Source organism: Aphelocoma coerulescens, chromosome 4A (genome assembly GCF_041296385.1).
Source record: "Aphelocoma coerulescens isolate FSJ_1873_10779 chromosome 4A, UR_Acoe_1.0, whole genome shotgun sequence".
Lineage (NCBI taxonomy): Eukaryota > Metazoa > Chordata > Aves > Passeriformes > Corvidae > Aphelocoma > Aphelocoma coerulescens.
In genome coordinates, this window is record NC_091018.1 from 4407135 (window position 1) to 4422177 (window position 15043).

At 40.4% G+C, this 15043-nt stretch overlaps 1 protein-coding gene across 1 annotated transcript in view; it reads left to right on the forward strand.

Annotated features, from left to right (window-relative positions):
- The first annotated feature begins 307 nt into the window (after positions 1-307).
- The window catches only part of CHM (CHM Rab escort protein), a 56133-nt gene continuing 41397 nt past the window's right edge, over positions 308-15043 (forward strand). The window contains exons 1-2 of the mRNA XM_069015052.1: positions 308-401; positions 10960-11026. Of these exons, the coding sequence (XP_068871153.1) occupies positions 353-401; positions 10960-11026 (116 nt within the window). The 5' untranslated portion in view covers positions 308-352. The remainder of the gene's footprint in view (positions 402-10959; positions 11027-15043) is intronic.

Genomic DNA, 15043 nt, shown 5'->3' on the forward strand with positions numbered 1-15043 from the left:
CGCGCATTGAAGCGATTTACGTTTGGCTCAGTAGGTGGAATGCCGCCAGGTAACTGTATTTAAGAAGCTTACTGATGGATGTAGGTGCTTGTATATTTATGTATCCCGCAGCATTCCTGCACAGCAGGTAAGGACTCGTTCTGTGGCTGGGCAGGACAGCAGAGCGGTGAGGGACGCCGAAGCGGAGGAGCTGGCGGGTTCCAGGGGCACGGAGCAGGAGCAGCCCCGGGCCCCCGCGGCCCCCTCAGAGCTCCGCGCCCGCCGCCGGGGCCGCCCCTCGCGCGCCGCCGGAACCTCCGCAGCCGCTCCCGCCCTTTCCGCCGGCGGCGCGCGCGTGACGGCGCCTCCCAAGATGGCGGACAACCTGCCCTCAGAGTTCGATGTGGTGGTGGTGGGCACCGGTACGGGGCGGGCTGGGCGCGGGGGGCAGCGCCGGGCCCTGGCGGGGGCCGCCCGGCTGAGGGGCGTCAGCGGCGTCTGGGGAGGGTGGGCAGGGTGTGCGAGTGGCTGCTGAGGTATCTGCGGGGACATTTGCGGGGACGTCTCCGTGACACCGGCGGGGACATCCTCCCCCGGCGTCCCGGCCACTCGCAGCCCGCTGCAGGGCTGCTGCTCACATTTAAATAGCCAGATTTGCTTAGAAATGGAGTTGTTGGGGAGGGCCGTGTGGAGCTAGCCCTGGGAGGGTTTTGCCAGGATCCCCGGCCCTGTGACCGGCCACAAACCTCCTGTGACTGCCCCCACACCTGAGATCCGGGGCTCCTTTGGTGCCTCAGAAAGCCTTGCCTGACTACTCTCTTGCCAGTCCTTATTCCCGAAATACCATGCTGCTGGTGAGGTTTGCTTTTGTGCACGGAAAATAGCTCTGAAAAGCTGAACTTCTGTCCCGTTGCAGTATATATGCTATAGGCTGATAATACATTTTCTATCATATCCTGCAATACAGCTAGTTTTAAATCTTCAAGGTCGTTTTTCTAATATCTATGCCTGCTTATAAATAACACAAAACTTTTTGAGTCTTTCTCATTAAAGCACATTTCTCTGTCTGTGAATGATTGCATATACCAGACACTTTATTCTAATCTTTCTGCACTTTCTGTATCTTGTTCATCCTGTTCAGGTGAATAATGATGGAGACCTGGAGTGTCTCACTGTAACTTACCACAATGTAACTCCAAGAGAAATTTTTAAATACTGCTTCAGAAGTAAGATTCTTGCTGTTTGTGTATCAAAATAATCTTGAAGTACTGAAATAGATTTCTGTTTGTAGAACTCGGTGACAATGACCTGGTTCAGATTGGTCTTGGTGAGCCCAACAACTTAAGTTCAGCATTGAGGTCTGGTCTTAAAATGCATCACTGTTTATATGTTTGGAGAACAAATGGGAAGACACTTGTAAATGTTACTGTTTTCCATGTGAAATTAGTAACTGGTTTTGGAGTTCACTGATCTGTCAAACTGCATCCATGGGATTGAAGATTCTTAGCAATTTGGAATAGAATGAATGAGTTTCTTAATGAAATTGATGATTTCAGTGTTCAGCAGAAAAAAAACAATCACCATACAGTGTTTGTATAATTGCTTAAAAGATTTCTGATTTATATCTGGAGTTTTAGAGTAATTGTAAAACCATACTGCTCCCGTTGTTGACCAAAACTCTGCTAAAAATGCAAAATTTAAGTTCTTGAGCAGATTAAGAGATCCCTTCTGTGTTTTAACCCTGTTCTGTGGAAGGGTATGTAGTAATGAATCTGACATTTTCTTATGTGCTCAGATTTGAGAACATTTTGAGTGTGTAGAAGGTTGGTTAATAATGAACAGCTGAAATATCAAACTGTAAGGGTGAAATATTAAACATTATGTAACTTCTGTGGTTTTTGGGGATGATCCATTCTTTACTGCCATGAGGTAAATAGTGTTCATGCAGCCAATGCAGAAACTCAGAGGTTTATGGAAATGATATGAATGTTAAGCTATTTAGCTATTCTAGCCACTAAGGGAACAAGAACTACCTGTGCCATAGAGAGCAGGTCATGTGCAGCCATCAAACCCAATCTTCCCTGCTTTGGAGCGAGGTGTGATATTACAGCTTTGATGCTGCAGGAGGGAAATTCTCTGGGCTAAATTCTCTGAAATATTGCTGTATTTGGCAGTGTTGATTTGAATTCCAGGATGCCTTTTTGCCCACCTGTAGAGAGCACTGCTATAACTAATTCCAGGATTCTCGGAATTTTGCACTTCAGGAATTATTTTGTCTTTTCTTTGCATTCCTTTTTACTAAGAACATTCATAAGTGGTGATTAACACTGGTGACTGACTGAGGGTTTTTAAATCTGTATTAAATTTCCCATTATGGAAGATTGTTTGGAGTAGAACTTTCAGCTGTCTTCCCTTTGGGAAGTGACTCCTGAGGGAATATTTTAGCCTAGTCTTCAACCCTCTGGTTTCTAATGGTGTCACCAGTGATGAGCATACCTATGAATATCTAATTGTAGTAACTAGAATGTTTGTGTTAAATGATACTTTTAATTCATAGTATTAATTGCATTAATTTCTGTATGTGTGGTCTTTTCCTGGTTTTATGACTTGTGCATCTATTAAATTTAGTAATTAGATTGGTTGGTAACATAAGAGTTGGATTTGTTTTTGTTTCAGGTTCATTTAACTGTTTCTCTGTATTACGCAAACGCAGCCTCAACTAAATTTTAGTCATCAGTGCTTCAGTTAATGTCTAGGTTCAGTTACTTCATCAATAGTGCTATGGGAAAAGGAAATTCTCTTTTTGAAGAAATTCCTTTTCCTTAATTCAGACATTTTCTTGCATGAGCAAGTTTAGAGCAAGATGGATGTGGGTACAAAAATACTCATCCTGGTGGGTACAGCAGCTACAGTTTCACTACTACCATGGAATTTACATCCATAGTACTAAAGAAATCAGCCTTCAGAGCAGGTCTGTTATTTGGGAAGGTCTCTTCTCTGTGAAGTGATCCGTGGTGATTTTTATTGGTCTAAAAGCCTGTAGGATCTGGGTTTGGGGGGCTGTTGCCAGTGCTTGCCCAAGGAATTCAAGGTGGGCTTTAGTCATTCATTTAAGGGAGTTCCTTATTGATAAGCTTTTGTGGAGTCACTTTTAAATGAGTGCAGGCATTAAATGTGGTGCAGTGACAGCCAGAGGGCCCATGAGGAGTTCTTTGGTAAATAGTCCAAAAAACAGGCGTCACTTTGAGGTCGAGGCTCAGAACTGGGAGTCAGTGGCAGAGCTTTTGTCTTCAGGCAGTTGTCAAGTAGGAAAATCCATGGGCAAAATATTCTGCAGTGTTGAGTTTAGGGCAGAAACCCCTGTAAGTGCCAAGATTTGCAACTTTGTGGCTGTGCAAAGTAGTGTGAATACAGGTGCAGGGTCATGTTTACCTTGGGATTTCTTCAGTTAACTGGATAGTACTGAGTCTTCACCTGTTGTCTCTGACACTCCCCAAGACCTGTGTTAGCTGCTGGGAAAGTTGTAAAGGATATGGCTCTTTAAAAGGTGTTGTATTCACAAGTTTGTCTGCCAGTAATTCTAATTTTTTTCTAAAAAGGAGTTATTCTTTATAAAAACAGTCACAGTAAATATTCTAGTTCTATGCAATTTTCTTTCCATTCTGCTTTTCAGTGGTTATAAATAACACATGAAATGACTTTCAAGGTAGAAAGCAGGAATCCATTTTGAAATATTCTATAAAATAAAAGAGTGATTTATGGTTTCATATGATTTTGGCTGAAAGCACTCGGGCTTTGCCAGGTCATCAAAGTCCTGTCAGGAGAATCTATTATTTATTGTTCGATATGCTGGGAGTGGTGTAAGTACTTTATGTTTATCTTATGTAGGTGTAGTGTGTTAGGAAAAATCACTTCCAAATACTAACACAATTTTAAAAATATGCCTTGACAAACTAACCCAAATATTACAGATGTGAATTTTAAAGTTTACACTGAAGATTGATTTAAAAAAAAATAATAACTCCTAATGGTTTTATTGTTGCAGGATATTTTTAGACTGTGCCAAAAATGTTTTCTAATACATCTTTTGGGCTGATATTTTGATTACATTACCTTATATAACTGCACAGTCTTCAGTTTATATCAGCAGCTCTTTAGAGTTGATGAAAGCTCAATGGAAAACCAGCTGAAGATGGATATTTTTTGACGTCAGTGGCCATTGTGGACTAACACAGTGGCACTGACTTGTAGTGTTGATGTCTGGAAGGAGGAAATAGACCCACGTTTTTATAATCATTTGTAGATAAGTCATTGCCTGTCCATGTGAATGTCATAAAAAATGAACACTGACTCCCAGTCCTGTCCTGTGTGTGTGTCCCCATTTCATTTTTCTGTATTATCCAAATGTAAATGTACCTTTATCTTCTTTACTGATTTTTTTTAACCTGACTTAAATTGAGGGGTTGTGTCCTGGCCTAGCTTCCAGTCTGGATTTTGGGGTGTAGCAGAGGTGCTGTGATAGCTGCCTGGGAGGTTTAGGCTCCCACTGGTACCTCAGACAGTGTTCTTTCCCAGATACTGTGCAATGTCCCTGACTGCTCTTGTGAGCAAACTCATTGTTCTGTGAACCTTTTGTTGTCCTTCTCAGCCTGTTTGTGTTCTGCAGGTTTTCCAGATTATATTGCTGATCTTACAAAATCAGAGCCTGTAGGACTCCTGTGACCCTACCGTGAAAAATACAGAGTAGGTCATCTGCATATCAAGGTGAAAAACTCCTTTAGAAAAAGGCTTAGCAAGGTACTTTGAGATTCTGCTCTGAATGAGGAACAGTTGAAACGCCAGGTTTGTGTATCTCAGTAGGAAATGTGGTTCCATTGGCTGGAGAATAGCCACAGAGCTGGGGGTGCAGCCCTCCTGCAGGAGCTGCTCTCTGGGCTGTGCCAGAGCACCCTGTGAGAGATCCCTGGTGGTACCCACAGATCTACCTGGTACTACACGGATCTACCTCTCCTGCTAATGCAGGAGAAGAAACTTCCTAAATATCCTTTCGTGAAATGTTTAAAAATGTATGAGGAGCAAGGAGAGCAAGGTCTCTTCCCATGGGGAAGCAGAAAAGGAATTAAAGTATTAGCAGACTCAAGTGAAAATAAAACTGAATGTGTGTCTGGCTATGCAGATCTTTTAATGCATGTGACTTGCTTTATCTGCTGCTATCACTTTAAACCAAAGATTAGACTTAGCTGTAGCATGTGCTGGAGAACACTTTTCAGAGAACACTGCTTGGTGTATAATTTTTAGTAAGAAGTTAAATTTTTATTTCAAGCCTAAGTGCTTGTGTTCCTTTTCTAAATAATGTTGATTTACACCAACTGTGAGATTCCATGGTCTTCATTGCCAAGTTTCTCTGATGAGACACAGATAAATATATGCAATTACAGTGTAGGAGAAGAAACTTTTAACTTGTGACTTCTTTCTTGACCAGTTACATATTCTTAATTTTTTTAGTGGATTGGCATTTCTATGCCATACTCTGTAATGCAGAAGTACATTCTGATACTGCTCTGCAATATGGGCATATATTAAAATGAATCAATTTTAATCATCTTTAACTTAAAATATTATATACAAGAAGTATTTTAATTTGCAATTAAATTATGAAATGCTTTTAAAGTTTCACATATACCAAAAGCACACCATGAGTATTTTGTAGTGAGCTCCTCCAGAGTCAGCTGCTCTTCTCTACTTAGAAGTTCAGATGCAAACAAAATTTATTGCAGCTGGTCAACTGTCTGACTCCAGAAGATTGTTTTGAAATTGTCTATGTTCCAACATTTTTAATATACTTCCCTTCAACATTTTATATTATGAAAAAGCCACTTGTGATTTATTTAGTAGATAGAGTGAAGCAAATTAAACATTTAAGCCTTTTCAAGATGAATCTTGTGTAATTCCGTAAAAACTTATCATCTGGATGACTGCAAAACAGTTTGCAGTGAGCAGCTCAGGAACCAAGATGCTCCCACAGATATGAACCTGTTTAGTTTAGAAATTGCTCGGGGCAGTGACTACATCCTTTTCAAGTCACTGCAAGAGGCTGTGCAGCACTAGAGTAGCAAGTACAGCTGCTAAGCAGGAGACACAATGTGTAATCCTAAAATTAATTTTTGATCACACAGAGGTGAATTATAACTTTTCATTATGTTGTAAGACTTTAGAAATTAATTGGCTTTTAAAGCTGAAGAAACAAAGTTTTCCACCATAGCGGTTATCTCAAACTTTAATTTTGTTGTATTGAAACTAAAAATAGAATTGGTTTTTTGATAACTAAATAATGTGTAATGTGCAGCTAGTTCTCTATTTATTTTTTACTTCTAAAACACTATTTTTGAGAATGAGAGTATGGCTGATTTTGTTTCATAGGGAAGCTCCAAAAATTCATGTAATGGAGATGATCTTGGTCAGAGGTTACTGGAAACAACCAGATGCAGGCTTCAAGGTCAGCTTGCAGCAGCCACCTCTGTAAGATTTATTGAGCTTAATCTGCCTGTTATGTATCCAAGAAGGCTGGGATGGAGACAGTGCTCAGCCAGTGGCAGTGAGAGCGAGTGCTGCCAGAGGGGACTGTGCAGATAAATGGTGTTGTTCACCACAGGACTGTCCTGAACCCAGGGTTTGCTACCTGCCTGCTGGGTACTCTTGTTCTGTCTGCACTTGGTTCTGAGGCAGCCCCTCAGTCTCTCTCAGCTCTTTCCAGGGCGTTGTACAGAAAAGTTGGTACAAACCTCAGTTTCTACTGAGTGCTGAAGTGGCCATGCCACCATGTTTGTTAGTTTAATTAGAGCCTAATTAGTGTTAAAATTTAGTCTGCTTGCCACTTTGTTTCTTTCCAGTGGGGAGCCAAGCAGGAGGACGAGTGTGCAGTCAGCATTGTTCCTGGAGCAACACTAGAAAGAGTCATCAGTTAGTTCACTTTGACTTTGCAAAGTGTTGCAGTGAGGCAGTGAATGCATTCATTGCCTGCTGGATGGGTGAGTGGCAAGTACCACTTATGAAATTCTACCTGGAAGAACATGTTAGCAATCCAGAGATCACTAATGAGTAAAATTGCTAATTTTGTACTTATTTTTATATCTGTGTGCAGATGGAATGTCCTACCCCACTGAAACTTTAATGTTTTCTTGAGAAGGCCAGAGAGGCTGATTTAATACTGCATTTGATAAATGGAGAGTTAGTAAGTGGAGAAAGAAGGCAATGGCTTTAAGGAATGATAGTATAGATTCCAGCTTGTACTAACCAGTCCTTCATGAAGGAAAACTCTTTGTCCTTGTTTTTCCTGGTAAGAGAAATGAGGTGCGGGACAATTCAACGTAATACAAATATTTCACATGTAAGTGTTCTAAGAGGGGGCTATGAAAGGGCCAGGAAGCACAGAAAATGTTCGTATTTCTTGGTAACAAGCTCTGCTATTTCTGAATTGTTTCTGCCTCAAATACAAAGAACTTCTGAGTCAGCACGGTAAATAGATACAAGAATTTGTATGGATTCCTAATTCTTCCACATAAATCTCTTTTATGCTGCCAGATGTTTATGTGTAACACACTGAAGTCTGGATCTTTTGCTGCTTTCTTGTGGTTGGATCATGCAATTCCTGTTCAGACTTACTATTTCCTGCTAATACCATTGCAAATCTAAAAATTGTTTGGATTTGAAACCTTACTTGAGAAAAATGTTCTTTTGCAGTAGCCCTTTTCAGATATTTCAGATACAATAAAGTGGGAGCTGTCTTTCATAATAACTAATATGTGTAATAACTTAGTGGGAAAACATTGGTTACTATTAGTTGTACTAGAGGGTAACGATGATTCGGTAATTTGATTGCTGAGTTGGATAGTACAGTCTTAGAATTTTTTAACAGTAATCTAAAAGGAGATGTAGATTTTTTTTTCAATCTTGGTGTTCTTGGTGATCGACGTTACGGGATCCAGGTCATTACTCAGCTGTCTGTTCAAAGACATTAAACATCAGGAGTGATACATGTCCTTAATCCTTTAAGCTGGCCAAACCAGCAGCTGAGTGATCCCCAAGAGGGATGAGTGGCAGGAAGTGTTAGAATGATCCTTCATGAGGAAAACAGCCTAGAGATATCCAGGTTTATCTACTCATTAGGGATAGGGGAAACTTTAGAATCCAGAGTCTGCTCTGCCCTGTAGTGAAGATCCAAACACATTTCAAAATCTGAATATAATCCATCTTAAGGTTTTTGACAAATCAAAGTTCAGAACAGAAAGCTGTTTCCAAATAGGAACAGGTTCTAAAAATACATACTTCTCTGTTACTGAGTCATCTGAAGGGGACCTGTTTTGCACAACTGTCTGTGCATCCTGTAGGAGACAGTTCAGCTTTCCATGTTACCATTTCAAAAATTGTCATTTCTGTAAGCAGGCTTTTCAAAGTTAGTTTTTTCCTAGATAGAGAAGGACAGGGTATAACTATATTGTAATTGTCCAGAACCCTCTTTCTTGGAAAAGGCTTTAGTTCAGTAATCGCCATGCAGTGCAAGGTCACATGTAGGAGTAACTCGCATTTGACAAAGCCATCTCTTTTCCCTGTGCCCGTGTTTCTCTTGGAGAAGAGAATTCAGAAAGAGGTGCTATGGGACAGTCTTATTTCTTGGGTTTCCTGAGGTATTGTCACCCAAGAACAAAGGGTGTCCTGCTCCGTCAGGTTGTCCAGGGCCTCTCCAGAAGCTGACATGCGCAGGCTTTGCCTTCCGGCCACATTCCCACTCTTACCAGTGGCTATGTGGGGGGCCACTATGTCTTAGAAGCACAGGGTTGGTGAGGAAAATTGATGCCAGCTTTCAAAAGCAAGGAAGCTAATTCAGGGAACAATTTCATCCAAGGTTAATGGAAGAACAGACCTCCAACACAGTATCAATTGGATCAAGCTTAAAGCAATCAGTTATGCCCTGGTAGCTATAACTCGGCCCAGGTCAGCCAGGCAGCACTGGTGATGTTTTACAACACTTTCTCAGTGGCTTTTATCAATAAGGAAGGAGAAAGAAGTTTCTCAATTCCATTTCTAGAGTAATACTGTCTGTGCCCCAGTGAGGGAAAGAAAAGCTTTTTTGGGAACTCCAAACAAAGAGTAGTTGTAGATTCTATTCCAGATAGTTTATAGAGGGAGTGAAATGAACCATATATATAAACACGGGGGGACAGCTGAGTGTGGAGCTTTCACATAATGACTGTGTACAGCCAGGATCTCATGTCAGTCCTGAAGTGTGTACTGCACTTATATATTTTCTCCTTGTCTCCGTGGTCCCAATGGTCTGTGTTTTGAGGTCTTGCTTTCAAAAATTCAACTTGAAAGACTTTTGGCCTTTCTAGGCTGTGAAACAAATGTCTGAAGAACTGCTGCAGCTGTTCATCCCTCCTTCTACCCCTGGAGGTTATTCTGTGTTAAACTTTCACTTGCTGTGGAAGGTCAGCAATGTAAAACTATTTCCGTTTTTCTGCTTCATCAATTCAGAAAAGGATTTTATTTTTTAAATCCATCAAAAAAGTGGTCATTAAAACCAGAAAATTTGCAGGGAAGTTGTAGCTATTTTCCTGGAAAATGTGTCATGCCTGTCTTAAACCTCCCTCTGTGTTTTGATACAAACATTTGTACTTTGGGATATCACCATGGAACTGCTCTCCCAAAAGCTGACCATTTATTTGGTTTGGAAGGAGGTCAGGAGTGGCAGAAGATAAAGGCAGAGGTTGCACGTCTTTATTGTGTTGGCCTTTGCTGGTTTAAAGAGTTGGTGAAACTGTGGTCTGGTGTAACCCAGCTCCCAAGGGGTGTTTTCTAAAATGCAAGGTTTTATTTGTTGGTGAAGGCACTGTTCCCTGTAAGGAACAGACAGCGCAGGCCTGGAATTCTGCTGGAGATTGTGTTTGTCATGAAGTGAGCCAGAGTAGACTGTGCCCTTCCACAGCTGCTTTTTCCCCTTCCAGTTCTGTCTCTGCAGTTGTACCAGTGCAGCTGCTTCTGGTGCTGCTGTAAATCAGATCAGCCAAACACTCCTTTCACTTTCTTTAATCTCATCCCTTAATTGAATACATGGCCTAAGTGTCTGCTAATACCAGTCCCTCGAATTTTAATTGCTGTTCCTGAATTACTTGCTTAAAGAGCCAACAGATCATTTAAAATGAGATTTCAGAGAAGTTAGTACCACAGAGCTGCTTAGCTGGTGAGCTGCCCTGCTTTTCTGAACCTGCTCCAGAATCCAAGGCATCTAACTGGGCATGTGAAATCTGGTGAGTGGGAGCAGACATTACAGAACAGCCCCATTTATTTATTTATTGAACTCCAGTCAGGATTCTGTGCCATTCCAAGCATGTATTGCTGGTAAAGATATCACCAACCTTTTGGTGTGCTTTTTTGCTACATATTTTTTCTAAATATAGTGAAAAGATACTGATTTGGTAGAGTGTAATTGCATAAGGTGGGAGATTTTGATAGGGATGCCACTCTTAAGGACAATCACAGTCTTTATGTCAGACACTTTGAAGTGAACAGGAATACACAAAAATGCCTTCAGGTAATACCTGTGTACATTACCAGGATTGTGGTTACAGAGCATCCCACTGAGATTTGGGTATCATTGTGCTGGCAATTACTCAATCTGGTTATGATAGCAGGGTGTGGAGAGAAGACAATGGTGCCAAGCTCTAACTCACTAGTGTTTGCCAGTGGTATGTGCCATACAGTTGCTAAAAAAAAAATAGTTGCATTCAGGAGGGTCACCAAACGTTAAAGAGCACAAAATATTGTTCATTGCTTTAGTAGCGTGAGACTGTTAAAAATTTCAGTGACTCACATTGTAAAATTTCTTTTGTTTGAGTTGCCTGCTTCTGACCAAGTTCTACCATTATTGCAATTTTTAATATGTCACAGCATGGTAAGTTCTAAAAACTGCATGTATCATTGCAGGTTTGCCTGAGTCCATTATTGCAGCAGCGTGTGCCAGAAGTGGCCAGAGAGTTCTTCATGTGGATTCGTAAGTTACTCCAGTAATTTCCCTTTTTAAGAGCTAAACTGACTAGAAGGGTTTCTGTGTCTCTGTCACTGTGGGCTGCAGGACTTTTCTCTCTTCATCTGGCACCAAGTTATGTTATGCTTCTGTCTCTGCCTTATTTTGGGGGTGTTATTTCCATCAATAGAGTAGGCAGTTTTGGGAAGCTAGTGCAGGAATTTGGAACATCAGTGCTGTGGTAAGGATGCTGTGATGGCCCCTTCTTTGCTACAGGCAGGAATGGCTACAGGTTTAGTGCCCTTCATTCTCATTCCTGGCAGTAATTATCCCGTTCTCTTTGGTGACAATGACTCATGTTATTTCAGTTTTTTGTTTTCATTGGCTATCAAAGTCTGTAATAGTATTGGTCACTGGAACTTTGATTTCTGTTATCCATGCCTGTTCTTAGCTATGATGAATATCACCTTCTAACAATGTATGTTGTTCTGTTCATTAACAATCAGAATTATGAACTCAGATTTTTCTGAGTGTTCAAAAATGAGATTTGGGGTTTCTGAAATACCTGTGTTAGATGTGCTACTTTGATTAATCTGTTGTTCCCTACAAAGGCCTGAGTTAAGTCAGGCACCAGGTATTAAAAACATATATGCATAAAGTCTTTGTTTATAGTTTACTTGCTCTCATTACCTTGGGTACCTTATTTTATTAATTTTCATCTCCTGCCATGTTTGCATTTATCATAATATACTGCATAGGTGATTATGGGAGATAGTTTTGAAGTGGCCTATTATAAAATACTGAGTTCTGAGTTTGATTTATAAACACTGTCCAAGCATTGCCATCAGCAGTAGCTAATCTTATTCAAAATAGTCACTTCACTGCAGTGTTGCCATAAATTGCTGTAGACTGATTTTAAACTGAAGTTAGCTTCTGCCAACTAGTAATTGAAGGAGCTCTATTTCTCTGTGCCAGCTATCTGTCTCAATAAACATAAAATCTGTGGTTCTTCTCAGAGAGCTACATTTACTGTAGATATTAATGAGTTGTTGACATGTGAAATTTCAAGGATATTTGTTAAATGATTTAGAAAAGTAATTTGCAATTTAAAACGTGGAGATTGGCACTTAGTTTAAATTTGAAGCTGCTGGAGAAAGGTAGATCAAGACTAAAAGTGGATTACTTGAAGTGAATATGCTTCCTGTACTAATTGTGCACATGCAAAGGACTTTCTCCTAACCACTTGCCCAAGTTTCTGCTTTTGGTCCTTTGCTTCTTTGCCTCTTTTAATGCTGTAGTTATGTACCAGTTTGGTTACTGAGGATGGGGCAGTTAGGGGTGAGGCAGGTTTAGCTACCTTTGTATTTGATTTTCAGCATCTGGAATACAGCATTTGTAGGCTGCAGTTTCATTGTCTACATCCTTCCTTATTGGCTTATTTATCTCTCCACACAGAATTTAATTCAAAGGCAAAGGAGGGTCAAGGTGCAGAATTTTAACTTCTCTTCTGTGAGAAGTAGAGCAAGCTGGGCATGTCTTGCTTCTTGACACCTGGTATCTTTCTTATTTTTTGACTATACTTTGCCTGTAGAGCCCTTGAGTTTTCCTTGTGTCCAAAATTCTTTTATTTGAGCATCCAGAAGTGTGCTGGGCCTTCTCCCTGTACCTCCCCAGTCCAAGATCCCTGCTTTTGTAGTTTGTTGCACTTCCTGCTAGACAATTTGGCTCACTTTTTTTTTCAGAACTTGTAAAATATGTGTGATAATAGACCCTGTGTCTTAATACAGCTCTCTTTTGGATGAGGGAAATGAGGGAGCTGTGGAAGTCCAGCAGCCAGAGAGCAAAAAAGTTGCTTCTCAAAGCAGGTCAATTTCTTGCAAGAAAAATAAAGAAGTTATTTAATTTCAGTAAGGAAAACTAGGCAAAAAATTCTTCGTTCTGGTATCTTTTGAGCTTTTTTGAAAAAGTTCTTTTTCTGTTTACTTTGGTTTTAGGATACAATCTCACAGCAAAGGTATTAGAGAGTAAAACGTGGTCTCAGCTAGGCTGTGGTAATTCCCTTTGGTCATGTCCATATCCCAGGATATAATGCCATGTAGCACAAGTGACTACTGCCATCACCCACCCTTTTGTTGGGCTGAAGGATCTCAGGAGCTGTTTGAGTTAAACTCCTCCTCTTGCAAGGCCAGGAAGCTCCTAAACACCATCACTGTGCCAGAATGGGAATCTTTAATACATTTGCCTGTGTACTAATAGGTAGCACATGAAACTTTATGGGTTTGAAACATAAGTCATTTGTGTTCAGATCCTTAAAATCAATGTGGCAGTAACTTCCTGTGCAAAAGACAGCTGCTCTGATGGGTCAGGACTTCTTTCTGGAAGATCAGATGCAGGACAGACACATCGAGGCAGCTCATGGGGGAAATTGTGAGGCATCAGCAGCTTCTGTCCAGCCAGCACCAGCTCTGAGTGTCACTGTGGAGGCTGTGCCCTGGGAAGGGCCAGCTCCTGAACAGGCACAGGCCATCAAATGCTTTTGCTGTTCTTAGTCATGTTTTAAATGTGAATCTTCTGCTTTCGGAAGTGTCCAGTTTCTCAAATTGCAGTCTGTCTGCAAAAGAACACGTTAGAGATTCTCTTGGTTCAGATTCAGATTGTTAATCAGTCAGAAACAATTTGTGATTTCAATGTTCTGGATTGGAATTTGCGAATTATTGCAAAAATGGTGTTAGTAACTGAAGAAAAAAAAAGCTAATGTAGGAGAAGAGACAAGCTTTCTGCAGAGGTAAAATTGTACTTCAGCTACATTTCCAAAAGTTTGCAAAATGCCATCAGCAATTCTGCTGTTAGCTCTGAACTGCAGCTTAGAGATTTGAAAAATGAAGAAAAAGGAGCAGTGTTGTAATTCAGGTGAAATCCAGGTAACACAGGAGGAGTTTTGAGCAAATATAATTTAGGAAATAATGTATGGTAAGGAAGGAAAGCTTCTGTGCTCTAACTTGGTAGAAAAAGTACTTTCCACCTCTGCTGTTATACCTTCAAAATGCTTCCTGTTCTTAATTAGGGGATTATTGAATTATAACCCTAAAAAAGAGAGAGAATATCCATCTTTGTAGTTTGCTAATATAGCAAGAGAAGAGAGGAGCTTAGGCCTTGAGATTTTCCAACAATATTTTAGCTTTAATTAGGCTTTGATCTTGACCATTACTTTAAGGAATTCCTCAGTTCATCTTCAGGGCAATTATAACAAAAATATTTGGTTACAAAGGAGTCCTAATTGTAAAACCATTAGTCAGCTCTTCTCAGAATTCCTCTTCAAGACTTTTGCTATAAACTTTGCTCATTATGTCAGTAATCATGTCTGGTCTGTCTTCTTTCTGTAGTGTTTTCAGATGAGAAAATTAAGCAATCCTGATTCATCATGTAGTGCAGGGCAACTAATTAAAATTCCAGGATAAAAAAATCTGGAAGTTGCTACTTGAGAAGATGAATATTTGAGGTGGCATAACACAGCTTGGGAAGGATGCTCAGACAGCAGAGGAAAGGAGGGACAGCTGTGGTTCATTTTCCTTTGGAGAAGGGCAGTACCACCTCCTCAGAATGGATGGAGCTCCACAGCAGGGTCATGCAGTGCTTTGTTGCACACACTGAGTTGCCTCAACATTGGGTAAAAAAAATAATTTCAAAGGAAAATTCAGCTGATGAACAGAGGAATGCTCACATGAAAGTGTCTGACAGCTCACAAATAAACTTTTGTAACTCTGTGAAAATAACATTCATTTCTCTTAATGAAAGTTCTAACTTTAAATAGTCTAAATATGCATGACCTTATGTTGGTGTAGATTCAAGAAACCTACTCCTAATTTTAGGCAGGTGTTTTCTGGGATTTCTGTGATCAGTGGCATTGCTTGCTCTGACAGCCATATATTGTATTCCATATTCAAGAAACTTGCAACCAGAGCAGAGCATTTCCTTAAAAATAAATCTTTGTGGCCATGGTTTTTGGAAATCCCAGAAGTGACTGATAATACGTTGATATTTAAC